The following is a 17,138-nucleotide window of genomic DNA, read 5'->3' as shown; positions in this document are numbered from 1 at the left end:
TTACTCTATTTTATAAATCACAATAAATCACGCTATGTAATTAATGACTTACTTCTCTAGAGCTATGATGACCAATGATATTAATTACTGAGCAAGCAATTATTATCTATATTACTATTACTGAAATAATTAAAATTATGAAAAAATAATATAAAATTAGTAAGCATAGAATATTTTTATGAAAAGAGGTATCTATGAATATTTTTTATCAATTTTTGATAATCAGCATAAAGAGCTGTAACAAAACGTAATGAAGGGAAAAAATATAGAGATAATAAAGAAAAACTAAACGAAACGATCGGAAGTTGGCAACAGGACCAATTTCCCCATATTCGCGAATAGTGTTTCGCATCAATTTTTAGTTTTTCTCTTAAAATTGTTAATAAATTATGTTGTCCAGCTTAAGATCTGGAGTTCTGAGCACGGTACGTTAATTTAATTTGTAAATCGGACTATAAAGTGGTGAATTTATGACTTATTGCGTTATATAATATCTGTTTGACAGTTCGTTCTCACTTTTCGTCTTACAAAATATTTATTTTCAGTGGCGTACTTCGGCTAGGGCTCTCCAAACTAGTTCAGCCTTACAGCATGATAGCTTGTTCGTGCATAGAGACACACCCGAAGATAATCCTAACATCCCTTTTGAGTTTTCGCCGGCGAACCAGAAGGCAAGTAGTCAACTCCATTTGTTTTGGTTTTATCATTATTTTAAAATTCTTTTTAATTGATTTCCATTCAAAAATCGTAAATAAATGTTATTGCTACGCTATACACTAACAATAAATGACAACTTTTTGTTAATTTAAGTACCTACATAATTTTCGTTTTATAAAAATCTGTTACTTGCTGTATATATACATATTTGAAACTGTTACCTGAAACAAAATGTATGTACGAAAAACTCATGAAGACATAAAAGTATCATAGTTTTACAATATAGGTACTATAGGTATAGGCATTAGTCTCTAAGGTCTGATGTGCTATATCCTTACTATTATTATAAATGTAAAAGTGAGTTTGTTTGTTACCTTATAGCACCTTAATGGCTTACCAATTACTATGAAATTTGTTTTTTTTTACACATGTGATGAAGAAGGATATAGTCTACTTTTTGTCCTGGTTAGTAAATATATTACAGTCACATGGACAGAGTCATAGGTAAAAGCTAGTATATCTATTAGTGACAGTTTACCACTTGCAGTTAAAAATGCCATCAGTTTCTTGCCATCCCCAATCATAAAAGAAAAATTAAAATCTTTTAACATAGTAATGGAATTTCTTATTCTTTCTTTCTTTCTTATGTTAATTTGCAATTTTTCAAAATTCCAGCGAGTTGAAGCCCTCCTAGCCATTTACCCAGAGGGCCACAAGCGAGGTGCAATGATTCCACTATTGGATTTGGCTCAGCGTCAAAATGGAGGCTGGTTACCTATTTCAGCTATGCACAAAGTTGCCGAAGTTTTAAATGTACCACGCATGAGAGTGTATGAAGTTGCGACTTTCTATACTATGTTTATTAGGTGAGTATTTCCTTTCTTCTTAAAGATATGGCAATTTAATCTCTTAATTTATATATTAATCTCTTAATTTAAAATTTATTTTTAATCTCTTAATTTAGAAATACAGCTATGCAAACACAACTGCTTCACAGTTGAAACACGAATGGGGGCAGAGGTACCCAAGCAATCAACTTTTGTACAAGCTCTCCCTCTTACATTAACATTATTCATACTATCTGCATGAGATAGAACAAGAAGACAATGTCTAGCTCCTTTTTAGACCATATTCTATTGACAATTTATTAGCTCAGTTATTTACCATTTGTGGAAGTGGTCTGATATTCATTAAAGTCCTCTTTGCATGCAGTTTTTATATTTTTTTTAACAATAAGACAATCCTATGGTAAAATTCTGGTACCCCTTAAAGATTAAGATGTTATGTCTCTATTATTCATTGTTATTATTTTATCAACTATTAACTAATCACTGCTGAACATAGGCCTCCATTTAAGAAAGGGAGGAGGGGCTGGGGTTGCTGTAGATGCCACACTTGGCAGACAGATTGGCAACCACAGTTAGACTTTTGGTGATGTGTTAAGGGAGACACTGCTGCTTATCCCTCAACTGTTAAGTTCCTTTAGTCGCCTCTTACGACTCCCATGGGAAAAAAAGGGGTAACCCATTCTATGCCATGTCCACATGGTGACCTCTATCATTATCCTATTGTAAATGTATTTATTTATTTATTTAAGGACAACCAACAAAGCGTACATTTATATTTACTTAAAATACATTATAATAAGGTTACATTATAAAATGCTGCCTCAATTAAAGGCCTGTCAGGACATGCCTATTCATAATATATGTAATATAATTAATGAGAAGTGTTAATTGTGATTACATTATTAAATCTTCCTATAAAGAAATTAGAACATTATTTGAGCTAAAGGATTCATAATATAAGGCACTGGTAATCTACTAAAACCACACTAGTCCAGCAACTTTGTTCATACAGAGTTCATTTAAACTTTTCTGTAATACTGATGTATAGTGCTTTGTGTGGGATTGACTTATCTATTGCTAGGCATGGGTATTTCACTATGAGAGGAGAAAATAGCCCACAATTACAGTGTTTTTTTTTTTTAATGGGTGATAATAGAATAGTAACCTCACCTGCATTATCGGTGTACGCTGGCGGGGCACCAGTGAGTGATGATAGATGACGATGAAAGCAGATCTGTCAGCCCATTGTGATGAATCCCACTAGAAGCATGATGATTTCCAGGGGAAACCGCGTGGAGGTCGACCTGATAGGGTGTTGGTGTATTGCTAGCAATGGGTTCATTAGACCTCATTACTAACAATCCCTTTCCTCCCATTATTACAGTGTTGGGCTGCTGGATTTAGGTCTTTATTTTGAATTTTCCTATGCATTTTTTGTTCCTTTAATCATCTCTTATGACATAGATGGGGGAAAAGGAGTTCACATATTTTCTTACTCTGTCACCACAATCTTAACATATTTATTTGTTGGTAGACGACCTATTGGTAAGTATCATTTGCAAGTGTGTACAACAACACCATGCTGGCTGAGAGGTTCTGATGCGATATTGAAGGCGATCAAGGATGCCACCGGCTGTGAAGTTGGTGGAAACAGTGCATGTGGAAAGTTCTCCATTTCTGAGGTATGGAATTCTTACTATTTACTCCTTACTCATTTATTTAGTTAATATTATAAATTGGAAAATGTATTTATCTTATGGATTCTCTGCAACTCAATTAATCCTCATGTAATTATATATTTGAGATGTAAGATATATTTTTTACCTCCAAGCAAATTTTTTTTTGACGTGTGAAAGTGGAATGGTAACCCCGCCTGTTCTAACGGGATATGCTGGCAGAGCACCAGTGAAGGGTGATAGATGAGAATGAAAACAGGCCAGTTAGCCCATCATGCTGAATTCATCAGGAATTAACCATGATAGTTTCCAGGGGGAACCACGAGGAGGTCGACCTGGTTGAGTATATTGCTAGCAATGCGATTCTCAGTCTCCATTACTAACAATCTCTTTCCCTACTTTGTGGAATGTAATAATTGCTGTTTATAGGTGTGAATATCATCATGGAAGTCAGAATACTTTGACGCCCAAGATACTCTTCATACATCCCCGCTAGCAGACACTGATGGCACAGGCGGGGTTACCATTCCATTCTCACCCATTAAAAAAACCATACATAGCCATTCCTGCATGCTAAGTTATAAACAACTAAGCAAAGCTATTTGATTGCAGAACACTAGTGGAATAGATAAATATATGATGAAAAAAGGGAGATTTTATAAAAAATCTCCTTTTAACAAATCATCCTTTTTATATTATAAATGTGAAAGTGAGCTTGTTTGTTTGTCATCTCCTAGCACCTTAAAGGTTTAACCAATCGCTAAGAAATTTGATAAATATATACTATATGGGATGGAGAAGGATATAGGCTTTTTATTCCATTCAGTAAATATATCTGTCACATGGATAAATGAAGTCATGTGTAAAAGCTAGTATATTTTACTTTTTACATGAGTGTTTATATTTAATATGTTTCAGGTGGAGTGCTTAGGAGCATGTGTAAATGCACCTATGGTGCAGGTTAATGATGATTATTATGTAAGTATGCATCATTTATGTTATTTTTTATACTCTGTCAAAAATACATAAGTCTCCCATAATATAAATCTTTGTAATCTATATTATTCTTTGAACAGAATAATAAAGTATTTTCATGCATCCATTCCTTCATGGAAGTATTTTGAAAAAGTTTCCTCAATTAAAAATAGACATAATAAGACATAAGTTTGCCTTTTGTTCCATATTTTCTTTTACCCAATAAAATTATTGAAATAAATAATTTTCTGAAAGAAAGGATGAAAAATAATTTATTTAGCGACAATAATATTAACATTATAGCAACTTAACAGTAACAACAATAATTCTAATAACAATTTATGGTCTTCCTAGGATAGCAAATATATCTGTGCCACCCATAGAATCCTTTATGTGTTGTTTTGCTAAGGAATAAGGTGTTATTTCTATTTGAGAGATTTTTTTTTATGTAATTAATTATATTTGTGTTTTTATAGGAGGATCTTACAGTAGATGATGCAAAGGAAATAGTTGAAAAACTAAAGAAAGATGAGAAACCTAAGCCTGGACCTAGGTATGTGGTGTTAAGTCAGAAATGTCGGTAATATTTTTTATTGTAAGATAGAGTATTTTTTTGATGGGTGAAAGTGAAATTGTGTCTCTACCTGCGCTATTAGTATACACTAACCATACATATGTATACAATATCCAAATCAATTTTTAAAAAGTTATTAAAACAGTATTTATTAACTAAACAAAAACTTGAGTTGGTCGCCTGGTAGTGACTGCTTTCAACATAATTATTATTATGGTGAATTAATTGTATGTTTAATTAATTAATAAAATATATTATTTTTGCATTATTTATATAAGTATGTATCTATATAATACAATTTTATCTTTGGCTGTTAAATTGGTTACACAGGTTACACTCTGAGTTTAACGTTTAACTCACGCGTCCGTGTAGCCTAACTTCAGGCTGCAGCTGAAAATCAGTGCTTTGCTTTCAAGCAAAACCATCACTGAGCTGTAGCCCATTTGAGTCACTGCGACACGCATGGCGAAACCATATTTTCATATTTTATCTTTTGTTGTATATTTTAAAAAGTGTAAATAATTTGATTGTATAAACTCATTTGTAAATTTATATGTGTCATAAATGGCTCAAATAAAAAGTTTATCTATCTATCTATCTATCACTAACATCAGTAAAAGATGATAGGTAAGGATGAAGTGGATCAGTTGAGCGATCGTGACAAATTCAACATTAATTAACCATGATAGCTTTCAGGGTGAACCAATTAAAGGTCGATCTAATTGGGTGTATAGCTAGCAATAGGGCATTTGACCCCATTAATAACAAACTCATTCCTCCTTGTGAAATAGCGTTAGTCATAATGAGCATAGTAAACCAAAGTCCAGTGGCTATATTACATTGCAGTTACAATTGCAACTTGCACTTAGCGACACAGTCGAAATAATTTCTAAAACTTTTCATACAGACCAAAAACAAGTTGTAACGATACGAAACCTCCAAAAATTGAGTACCTTTTTAGTTTGCATTAATTATTCCCGATTTCGACTATTCTTTTTGTTTCGATAGTGATTATCCCTTATTAAGTTTTATTCTTTTGCTTCAATAGTGATTATTCCCATGATTTTAATTATTAAGTTTTTAATTTTTGTAGTTGTTTTATTGTAGACTAGCCATTTGCACTGTGTGTCGTACGCGTGAGTTTTATAACTAGGAATACTAATGAAACATCACTTCAAAGATGGGGTATTAAGATAAAACATAAACTAGATTTTAAGTTAGATTTTTAAAAACATAACTGAATTAACCGTAGTTTATGCGTGATGCCGGAACAAACATTCACACAGACAAAATTTCTAAAAATTATTGTTATGCCATCTATTGATCTTAAGAATTCTCCTATTAATTTTTCTTAAATATCTCCCATATACAGACATCGTCAAGTTGCAATTTTATTATTATAGTAAGATCATAAATAATTTTAAAAACCGAATTATTCCTTCAATACAGGAGCGGTCGTTTCGCTGCAGAACCTCTTGGTGGATTGACGTCCCTTACTGAAGAACCCACGGGTCCCGGTTACGGCTTACAGGACGCCCTCAAGTCGTAGGCGAAATTCGTATATTGTTAACTTTATTGTAATAGGAAATATTTAAATAAATCACGTTAGAATTTTATTCTACTTCTCGATTTTTATTGTAATTATTAAATCTATAGAACACGTTGCTATGAAAGCATTATACACTCGACGCGTCAGTGAGAGGTGAAAGAAGGTCAGTTGTGTTGAAGGCCGAGGTTTTCCCAAGAGACTACAGCATGGGGTTCTTCAAAAGGGGGGTAAAGAGGTTTCTTCAGGGTCGGCAACGCGCGCACAATACCTCTGGTATTGCAAGTGTTCATAGGCTACGGTAACCATTTATCATCAGGTGGGCCGTATGCTTGTTTGCCACCTCGGTGGTATAAAAAAAAAGAAAAGTTGGTCAATCGTGTCAAATTCGAAAAAAAACCCATTATTGATAATCTTTCCTTCCATCATCACATCAATTATTAACTTTCCACTACTAATCATAGGCCTCCCCCTGGGGGGGGGGGATACTGTTGCCGATAATTACCAAGATTGGTAATTGGGTTAACTACCGCAGTTAGACTGTGATGATAATTTAAGAGGGGCACTGATGCCCATTCCTCGATCATTAAGTTCCCTTAGTCTGACACTCGCAAGAAAGGAACGGGTGATCCATTCTATGCCGGGACCACACGGCTTTACAAGATTCCTTCCATATTCGTATTTTATTGCTGATTAATTCCTCATAATAGGCTTACTGACAGTGAGAGATATAAGATGCTGATGAAGTTACCACATATCATCACTCTCTATTACTTTGTCAGCTAAGTTAATGTTACCATTTAAAAAACTTAATCATTTGAGGTTATTATTTTTTATTGGTTAAACGATAATTTTACTTGAAACAATTGCATGAGCAAGTACTTATCAAAATGTTGATAAGGTGTCTGAAGTAGGTATTCAGTGCGATTACAGATGGGCAAAGCACCGGGTTTAAACCCGGTGCTTTGGTAAAAACCCAATAAACACCCATAAACTCCCATAATCACCCAAAAAAATAGGTTTTTACGTATTTTTTTGAAAATATGTAAGTAATACCAATAAATTATTTTTATAAATTGTATTGATCAATTCTACAATATTAAATAAAACGTTAACTAATAATATTTCAGGAAATTTTAAAAATCTATATATAATAAAATGAAAGTAATTAATTTTCAGTGTTTTCATGTTGCAGTTGATCAACATGTTGGCCTTTTGCTTCCCGTAGATACTTTAAAATTTCTTCATAACACCTCGTTCGCACACATGGCCGTATATATTTAAATTCTTGAGCCACTAACAGTAACAGTCCGAAATACTCATTTCTTTTATCCTCTTCTCCATAAATTAAGCATTTAGAACAGTTTGTTTCTTCTTTCAGTAAATTTTCTTTTACTTTACCCTCGTTTTTTTTCTTTGTTGCGACGACGCTGGGTAAATCATCTGGACACTGGGTCTCACTATCGCCAAATATATTTGGAGATCGGCTTCGGCTACGGCTTGGCAGACATTTTTTTCTTTCTACAATTTTAAATTAAATTTATTAGAATAAATTACAGATGGGCAAAGCACCGGGTTTAAACCCGGTGCTTTGGTAAAAACCCAATAAACACCCATAAACTCCCATAATCACCCAAAAAAATAGGTTTTTACGTATTTTTTTGAAAATATGTAAGTAATACCAATAAATTATTTTTATAAATTGTATTGATCAATTCTACAATATTAAATAAAACGTTAACTAATAATATTTCAGGAAATTTTAAAAATCTATATATAATAAAATGAAAGTAATTAATTTTCAGTGTTTTCATGTTGCAGTTGATCAACATGTTGGCCTTTTGCTTCCCGTAGATACTTTAAAATTTCTTCATAACACCTCGTTCGCACACATGGCCGTATATATTTAAATTCTTGAGCCACTAACAGTCCGAAATACTCATTTCTTTTATCCTCTTCTCCATAAATTAAGCATTTAGAACAGTTTGTTTCTTCTTTCAGTAAATTTTCTTTTACTTTATCCTCGTTTTTTTCTTTGTTGCGACGACGCTGGGTAAATCATCTGGACACTGGGTCTCACTATCGCCAAATATATTTGGAGATCGGCTTCGGCTACGGCTTGGCAGACATTTTTTTCTTTCTACAATTTTAAATTAAATTTATTAGAATAAATGCTTCGAACACACGCGATCTAAGTACCTTTTGTGTTTATTATACCTTACCTACCTAGGTATAAAAAGAGTACTTACGTAGATTTTCTTTTATTAACTGTTTTATACGAAGATCTTGATCTCTCAAATTAGCATCCATTTTACTTTCAGTGATTATCAACTAAATTAATAATCCACAAAGTATTAAATAACGTTTTTATGAAATATTTAGCACAAAAACAATACCCTTTAAATATCGATCGTCAGTAACTGTGGCTGACTTACCTATATTCTAGCAAGCAGGACTGCCAGATGTGAAGGGGAAATCCCCAATAAATTGTTGCATGTGACTGATGATGTGAGCATGTTCGTTTCATAATAAAAATGTTGCCAGGTAACCAAAAAGTCGTATGTTTTTGTGCGAATTACGATCATAATCTTTATGATCGTACATTAAAAAATAGACAAATAATAGTATGAGTACGATTTAAATCGTATATCTGTCAACCCTGCTAGCAAGACAGCGACAAAATCACGTTGCATAACAATGTAGCCCAAGCTTATATCTTATGAAATATACGGAAGAGATACGGACTTAGAAAAAACAGAAATGTTGTTCTTTGTGGAAGTCATTGATGAAATTCTATGTATTTTAGCCCGCAAACTTTCTTCAAACAAAAACAGCGCCATCTAGTATCGAGTTCTGTAATTATCTCTTTGTTTATGGATTTGAAGTAAGACCGCCACGCATGCAATACATTATGACTGGGGATTCCCCTATTCGTCGACGCTGAATATGAGGCGACGACAATCACTGTCAAACGTGTTCACTATTACTCTGACTCTGGTAACGTGACTTCCTGGTAACGTGTTAGGTAGGAAAAGCAGTAAAAAAGTGCATATTAAGGGAGCAGATTTGAAATAATATTTATACTTAACAAGAAATAATTAAAGGTAAGTGGATTTTTGAATGATACAATTATATCATGATCACTTAACAATTTTAACTTAAAATTAGATGTATTATTACAAGCTTTTATTTAGCTTGCGTTATGTAAATAAAAGTATGTAGGTATGTTCGTATGTTGATGCAATTATCCTCAATCCTCAACCGACTGGGATAAAATTTTCCATACACGTTTATTTTGGATGATAGTGCATAGTTAGCTGAGAGTCGTCATTGGATAATAATGGTGGATAGCCTAAGATGTGTACTAGATATTTATTTTTAACATAATATGCGTAAGTACCTAATCGAATTAAAGAAGTTGCTGAGAAAAATACAGAACAATACGATAATAAACTAGCGTCTGCGTTTAATCCTCCGAGGAGATGTAATTTTACAAAGGTTTTTTGTATTTATTTTATTATTTTTTTAATAAATTTATTGTAAATAACAAGAAATAATCATTGTAAAAAAATAGGCACTCTATTGTTGAATTTTCGTCAGACCAACTAATCATCGTTCATTTTTTTAGGTTCAATGGGGAGACCTAAAGATTTACGCATATGGGAGCACTACCGTACTTTACCAAACAAGTCTGTTTCTTGCAAGCTTTGTAATAAGGTCTACAAATTCAGTAATGCTGCCAAAATGCTTCAACATCTTATCACTTGTCCAAAATCTCCAGAAACATTAAAAGACTCTATGAAACTTATAAAAGATAGCTCGTCCAAAACCAAAATGTCTGGACTGTCAGAGATAGAGACAAATGATTCTTTTATAAGCCCCTCGTCGTCTGCTAACACTACAATAAATGCTGAGTTTCAAGACACCGATGATCATATAAAAACAGAATTAGCGAGAGCTATATTTGTAACAGGGACGCCATTATCGATGGTGCAACATCCTTTATGGATACAATTTTTCGAAAAATTGCAACCAAAATTTAAAATACCTTCACGTAAAGCTTTAGCGACAAAATACTTAGATAAAATATATAGAGAAATGCGTTTTGAGTTAAATGAGGAACTAAATGCTTGTAGTTACTTACACCTTCAGTGCGATGGCTGGTCTAATTTAAGAAATGAAGGAATAATAAACTTTCTTATATCAAAACCTCAACCTGCATACGTTAAAAGTTTGAATACAGAAAGTAATCCTCACACTAGTGAATACCTTAGCCAAGAAGTTGAAAAAGTAATGAAAGTGTATGGAGCAAATAAGTTTCTTGTACTTATTGGCGATAACGCTAGAAATATACAAAAGGCATTCGAATTAACAAAACTCAAATATCCACATGTTGTTCCTCTCGGTTGCTGTGCACATATCCTTAACTTGTTGTGCCAAGATATTGTAAAGATACAAGAAGTAACTGTGTTTATTATGCAAGCCATAAATATAATAAAAACTGTTAAAAGGAGTCAACGATTAAGTTCCTTGTTGATAAAATCAAGGCAGGGTGAAGATTCTACACAAACACTAAAATTGCCTTGTGCTACAAGATGGGGAAGTCATGTTACTTCGTTAAAAAGTTTGAAAGCAAATAAGATAGCTTTGCAAATATTAACAGTTAGAGAAGATGTGGTAATTTCAAGAGATATTAAAGATTTAATTCTAAGTGATGATTTCTGGACGAAGACAGGGGAATGTATAAGTATTTTGGAACCAGTCACTGAAAGCATATTTTACTTAGAGAGCGACCAGAATCGTTTGCATCGCACATACATTACATTTAGAGATGTACAAGCTAAGATACGTTTTGCATTAAATGAGATTTCGACATTGAGCGAAGAAAGCAAACAGCAGATTCTAACATCAGTATCTTCAAGATGCAATATGGCAATGAGGCCAATACATTTTGCAGCATATATTCTAGACCCCAGGACTCTAGGAGTCGAACTTACTCAAGAGGAAGAACTTAAGGGTATGGAGTTTATCTACAATTTAAGCCAACACTTAAGTTTGTCAAATGTAATGGCAGATTTGGCGTGTTATAAAGCTAAAGAAAACTTTTGGGCCAGAGGATTTGTATGGAGCTCATTAGATAGCATTGAGCCCCTAATATGGTGGAAAGGTATTTGTGGTTCCACTGAGTTAAGCAAAGTAGCGATTCGTATTCTATCAGCTCCCTGTACTTCGGCAGCCACTGAGCGTTCCTTTAGTATCCAAGGCTACATACATAATAACAAAAGAAATCGACTTACAACTGAAAGAACTGAAAAAATTTCATTCATTTGTTATAACTGGAATCTTAAACATAAAGCTGAATGCGAGGACATTCAGTTTAATGAAGAAAATACCTTAGAAGCTTTCATTGAGCAAGTAAATGAACATAACAGTTTAGACGAAATAGAGCCTATCGAACCTATACAATTCATCGCTTGTAATAACTCTGAATCTGACAGTGATTGACTGTAGTTTTACATTTTACTTTCATCTCTTTCTTAATAAACTCAAAATCAAATTAAAAGTTTTTTATTCTGTAGGCTGCATAATAATATTGTCTATGTCCAGTATAGTGGACGTCTTGCGGCTGAGATGACGATGATGAAGTACAAAATCATAAACACCCAAAAATTTGGGTGTTTATGGGGTTTAAACCCAATAAACCCAAAACACCCGGTTTTTACCCACCAGACTTTAAACCCACCCAGGTGGATTGCCCATCTCTAGAATAAATGCTTCGAACACACGCGATCTAAGTACCTTTTGTGTTTATTATACCTTACCTACCTAGGTATAAAAAGAGTACTTACGTAGATTTTCTTTTATTAACTGTTTTATACGAAGATCTTGATCTCTCAAATTAGCATCCATTTTACTTCCAGTGATTATCAACTAAATTAATAATCCACAAAGTATTAAATAACGTTTTTATGAAATATTTAGCACAAAAACAATACCCTTTAAATATCGATCGTCAGTAACTGTGGCTGACTTACCTATATTCTAGCAAGCAGGACTGCCAGATGTGAAGGGTCACTCCCCAATAAATTGTTGCATGTGACTGATGATGTGAGCATGTTCGTTTCATAATAAAAATGTTGCCAGGTAACCAAAAAGTCGTATGTTTTTGTGCGAATTACGATCATAATCTTTACGATCGTACATTAAAAAAAAGACAAATAATAGTATGAGTACGATTTAAATCGTATATCTGTCAACCCTGCTAGCAAGACAGCGACAAAATCACGTTGCATAACAATTTAGCCCAAGCTTATATCTTATGAAATATACGGAAGAGATACGGACTTAGAAAAAACAGAAATGTTGTTCTTTGTGGAAGTCATTGATGAAATTCTATGTATTTTAGCCCGCATAACTTTCTTCAAACAAAAACAGCGCCATCTAGTATCGAGTTCTGTAATTATCTCTTTGTTTATGGATTTGAAGTAAGACCGCCACGCATGCAATACATTATGACTGGGGATTCCCCTATTCGTCGACGCTGAATATGAGGCGACGACAATCACTGTCAAACGTGTTCACTATTACTCTGACTCTGGTAACGTGACTTCCTGGTAACGTGTTAGGTAGGAAAAGCAGTAAAAAAGTGCATATTAAGGGAGCAGATTTGAAATAATATTTATACTTAACAAGAAATAATTAAAGGTAAGTGGATTTTTGAATGATACAATTATATCATGATCACTTAACAATTTTAACTTAAAATTAGATGTATTATTACAAGCTTTTATTTAGCTTGCGTTATGTAAATAAAAGTATGTAGGTATGTTCGTATGTTGATGCAATTATCCTCAATCCTCAACCGACTGGGATAAAATTTTCCATACACGTTTATTTTGGATGATAGTGCATAGTTAGCTGAGAGTCGTCATTGGATAATAATGGTGGATAGCCTAAGATGTGTACTAGATATTTATTTTTAACATAATATGCGTAAGTACCTAATCGAATTAAAGAAGTTGCTGAGAAAAATACAGAACAATACGATAATAAACTAGCGTCTGCGTTTAATCCTCCGAGGAGATGTAATTTTACAAAGGTTTTTTGTATTTATTTTATTATTTTTTTAATAAATTTATTGTAAATAACAAGAAATAATCATTGTAAAAAAATAGGCACTCTATTGTTGAATTTTCGTCAGACCAACTAATCATCGTTCATTTTTTTAGGTTCAATGGGGAGACCTAAAGATTTACGCATATGGGAGCACTACCGTACTTTACCAAACAAGTCTGTTTCTTGCAAGCTTTGTAATAAGGTCTACAAATTCAGTAATGCTGCCAAAATGCTTCAACATCTTATCACTTGTCCAAAATCTCCAGAAACATTAAAAGACTCTATGAAACTTATAAAAGATAGCTCGTCCAAAACCAAAATGTCTGGACTGTCAGAGATAGAGACAAATGATTCTTTTATAAGCCCCTCGTCGTCTGCTAACACTACAATAAATGCTGAGTTTCAAGACACCGATGATCATATAAAAACAGAATTAGCGAGAGCTATATTTGTAACAGGGACGCCATTATCGATGGTGCAACATCCTTTATGGATACAATTTTTCGAAAAATTGCAACCAAAATTTAAAATACCTTCACGTAAAGCTTTAGCGACAAAATACTTAGATAAAATATATAGAGAAATGCGTTTTGAGTTAAATGAGGAACTAAATGCTTGTAGTTACTTACACCTTCAGTGCGATGGCTGGTCTAATTTAAGAAATGAAGGAATAATAAACTTTCTTATATCAAAACCTCAACCTGCATACGTTAAAAGTTTGAATACAGAAAGTAATCCTCACACTAGTGAATACCTTAGCCAAGAAGTTGAAAAAGTAATGAAAGTGTATGGAGCAAATAAGTTTCTTGTACTTATTGGCGATAACGCTAGAAATATACAAAAGGCATTCGAATTAACAAAACTCAAATATCCACATGTTGTTCCTCTCGGTTGCTGTGCACATATCCTTAACTTGTTGTGCCAAGATATTGTAAAGATACAAGAAGTAACTGTGTTTATTATGCAAGCCATAAATATAATAAAAACTGTTAAAAGGAGTCAACGATTAAGTTCCTTGTTGATAAAATCAAGGCAGGGTGAAGATTCTACACAAACACTAAAATTGCCTTGTGCTACAAGATGGGGAAGTCATGTTACTTCGTTAAAAAGTTTGAAAGCAAATAAGATAGCTTTGCAAATATTAACAGTTAGAGAAGATGTGGTAATTTCAAGAGATATTAAAGATTTAATTCTAAGTGATGATTTCTGGACGAAGACAGGGGAATGTATAAGTATTTTGGAACCAGTCACTGAAAGCATATTTTACTTAGAGAGCGACCAGAATCGTTTGCATCGCACATACATTACATTTAGAGATGTACAAGCTAAGATACGTTTTGCATTAAATGAGATTTCGACATTGAGCGAAGAAAGCAAACAGCAGATTCTAACATCAGTATCTTCAAGATGCAATATGGCAATGAGGCCAATACATTTTGCAGCATATATTCTAGACCCCAGGACTCTAGGAGTCGAACTTACTCAAGAGGAAGAACTTAAGGGTATGGAGTTTATCTACAATTTAAGCCAACACTTAAGTTTGTCAAATGTAATGGCAGATTTGGCGTGTTATAAAGCTAAAGAAAACTTTTGGGCCAGAGGATTTGTATGGAGCTCATTAGATAGCATTGAGCCCCTAATATGGTGGAAAGGTATTTGTGGTTCCACTGAGTTAAGCAAAGTAGCGATTCGTATTCTATCAGCTCCCTGTACTTCGGCAGCCACTGAGCGTTCCTTTAGTATCCAAGGCTACATACATAATAACAAAAGAAATCGACTTACAACTGAAAGAACTGAAAAATTTCATTCATTTGTTATAACTGGAATCTTAAACATAAAGCTGAATGCGAGGACATTCAGTTTAATGAAGAAAATACCTTAGAAGCTTTCATTGAGCAAGTAAATGAACATAACAGTTTAGACGAAATAGAGCCTATCGAACCTATACAATTCATCGCTTGTAATAACTCTGAATCTGACAGTGATTGACTGTAGTTTTACATTTTACTTTCATCTCTTTCTTAATAAACTCAAAATCAAATTAAAAGTTTTTTATTCTGTAGGCTGCATAATAATATTGTCTATGTCCAGTATAGTGGACGTCTTGCGGCTGAGATGACGATGATGAAGTACAAAATCATAAACACCCAAAAATTTGGGTGTTTATGGGTTTTAAACCCAATAAACCCAAAACACCCGGTTTTTACCCACCAGACTTTAAACCCACCCAGGTGGATTGCCCATCTCTAAGTGCGATACGATAGGTACGTTTTGGTAGACATCTGTTGCCTATAGATAAATAGATAGTGAAATTTAATATATGTATTGAGTAACATAAGTGTTTTTTTTTATTAGGTATTTTTATGTAAATAAATAAATTTATTTCTAAATAAATTAGTGCCCACTAAGAGTATAAATAACTGAATTTATTTTATCTAACATGTTTTGGTACTGTGTTTTATGATTGAACCACTGTCTAACAGTGACATCTTTTAATTCTGATGTTTCGTCGATTGAAAAATGAACATGGCTCGAAAGAATACACTAAAATACGAATATGGGATTCAGAAAAAGAAATTAATGTAAGTACAATTATTATAATACAAATTTGTTTACCTTGTTAATAATTGTAAATTTTTTATTTTGGGAAAAATTATATAAAGATTGCTAGTTCTTGAGCTAAGCTAAAAGACATAAAACAGTTTATGGCAGTTATACCTAGACCTCAGTGCAAGGGTAAGGGATTGTTATTAATAGGGTCTAATAAATAAAAGCACTTAATTGCTTTGTTTTACTCATCATCATTAATTAATAGAAGACGAGAGTGTGCTTATAAATGGATGTACATGAACGGTAAGCCGATTAATCAAGCTGCTTGAATGTTGTGAAACAAAAAGCCAAAGTCAGATGAGAACTGTCACTTATCTATCAATTACGTTACTGTCAGAATTAACAAAATTGTCAAGTTCTGTCAGTGATATTCTTTACGTTGGTGATTCTTGTTGTCCCTTTGGTGTAAGAAAATGTCTTTTGAGGTTTAAGCTCAAAGGCATTTGTGTGAACAATGAAAAGTAGTCCCACGCGCAAATATGAGAATTTCTCTAACGACCATCAAGCGAAAGATACGGATAAATTTTCCTTAGACAGCCAAGACACCGCTAGTGTGGTGAGTTGTTGAAATTATTGATTTTGTTTGTGTACCTTTTGAGATGTTATTGATTTACCTATATTATAAATTAGATATAGTAATTGTTAATGTTAGACTTCTTACTTTAAGCTTATCGTGTGATGGATATTAAAGAGTTCTAGTTATAATATGGGCGGTTGTAATAGGTATTTGTCGGCGATACTAACTTTAATTGAAACCTGCTGTATTAGCCGACCTAGATCTTTATATCTTACAAGGCACTTGTTAAAATATTTGTAGAAATGCTAATAAGACAGACGGCATGTTGCATTTATTTATTAATATGATTGTTTGGCTGCTAACTTCGGCCTTCTCACGGTTCATAGGTACGCATGCATTTCGCGTATACACTTTCTCCGTATAACAACGTGATGTACTTTTACTTACGACTAATTTCTAATTAAGTTTATTTTTTATTTGCAATTACAACTTTCCCTTTAAAGAAAGAACTCTCTAGAACACCCAAAACTTGTGATTCTATTTATTGTATTGATTGGTTGTTTATTACCAGTATTTGGTGAAAAGAATGTACTAGAACTTTGTACAAAAGTTGCCTGAA

The 17,138-nt window shown here is 33.3% G+C and overlaps 3 protein-coding genes and 1 long non-coding RNA gene across 5 annotated transcripts in view; 3 read left to right on the top strand and 1 right to left on the bottom strand.

Moving 5' to 3' along the window:
• The first annotated feature begins 266 nt into the window (after window positions 1-266).
• Window positions 267-6,351, top strand: LOC113521238 (NADH dehydrogenase [ubiquinone] flavoprotein 2, mitochondrial). The gene is made up of 7 exons (XM_026906713.3): window positions 267-425; window positions 546-671; window positions 1,333-1,523; window positions 3,040-3,187; window positions 4,100-4,159; window positions 4,633-4,709; window positions 6,180-6,351. Exons 1-7 carry the CDS (start codon window positions 390-392, stop codon window positions 6,277-6,279), a joined length of 738 nt encoding a protein of 245 aa, XP_026762514.2. The 5' UTR covers window positions 267-389; the 3' UTR covers window positions 6,280-6,351.
• Window positions 6,352-7,965: 1,614 nt separating this feature from the next.
• Window positions 7,966-8,838, bottom strand: LOC128202483 (uncharacterized). The gene is made up of 2 exons (XR_008253808.1): window positions 8,712-8,838; window positions 7,966-8,416 (listed from the first exon to the last, which is right to left on the bottom strand). It is a non-coding gene; the product is annotated as an uncharacterized LOC128202483 (long non-coding RNA).
• A 3,867-nt stretch (window positions 8,839-12,705) lies between these two features.
• Window positions 12,706-15,640, top strand: LOC128202484 (uncharacterized). The gene is made up of 2 exons (XM_052903010.1): window positions 12,706-12,981; window positions 13,506-15,640. Exon 2 carries the CDS (start codon window positions 13,511-13,513, stop codon window positions 15,272-15,274), a length of 1,764 nt encoding a protein of 587 aa, XP_052758970.1. The 5' UTR covers window positions 12,706-12,981; window positions 13,506-13,510; the 3' UTR covers window positions 15,275-15,640.
• A 44-nt stretch (window positions 15,641-15,684) lies between these two features.
• LOC113521412 (calcium-transporting ATPase type 2C member 1) overlaps window positions 15,685-17,138 on the top strand; it is a 53,880-nt gene continuing 52,426 nt past the window's right edge. Inside the window, exon 1 of one of the 2 annotated variants that reach the window (XM_052903008.1) lies at window positions 15,685-15,974. In XM_052903008.1, coding sequence (XP_052758968.1) covers window positions 15,894-15,974 — 81 coding nt within the window. In that variant the 5' untranslated portion in view covers window positions 15,685-15,893. Of the gene's footprint in view, window positions 15,975-16,351; window positions 16,559-17,138 lie in introns of those variants that run through there. The other variant, XM_052903007.1, reaches the window with a different exon arrangement.

The sequence above is a fragment of the Galleria mellonella genome, unplaced genomic scaffold, assembly GCF_026898425.1.
Source record: "Galleria mellonella isolate WM207_F2 unplaced genomic scaffold, CSIRO_AGI_GalMel_v1 utg99, whole genome shotgun sequence".
In the NCBI taxonomy this organism is placed as follows: domain Eukaryota; kingdom Metazoa; phylum Arthropoda; class Insecta; order Lepidoptera; family Pyralidae; genus Galleria; species Galleria mellonella.
The sequence above is the reverse complement of the archived record's forward strand: the minus strand, read 5'-3'. Positions and strand labels throughout refer to the sequence as shown.

Excerpts from the sequence above, each read along its gene's own strand:
- LOC113521238 (XM_026906713.3), top strand. The coding sequence starts at position 390 with ATGTTGTCCAGCTTAAGATCTGGAGTTCTGAGCACG. Across the intron at positions 426-545 it reads GATCTGGAGTTCTGAGCACG|TGGCGTACTTCGGCTAGGGC; the intron begins GTACGTTAATTT and ends ATTTATTTTCAG. Across the intron at positions 4,160-4,632 it reads AGGTTAATGATGATTATTAT|GAGGATCTTACAGTAGATGA; the intron begins GTAAGTATGCAT and ends GTGTTTTTATAG.
- LOC128202484 (XM_052903010.1), top strand. The coding sequence starts at position 13,511 with ATGGGGAGACCTAAAGATTTACGCATATGGGAGCACTACCGTACTTTA.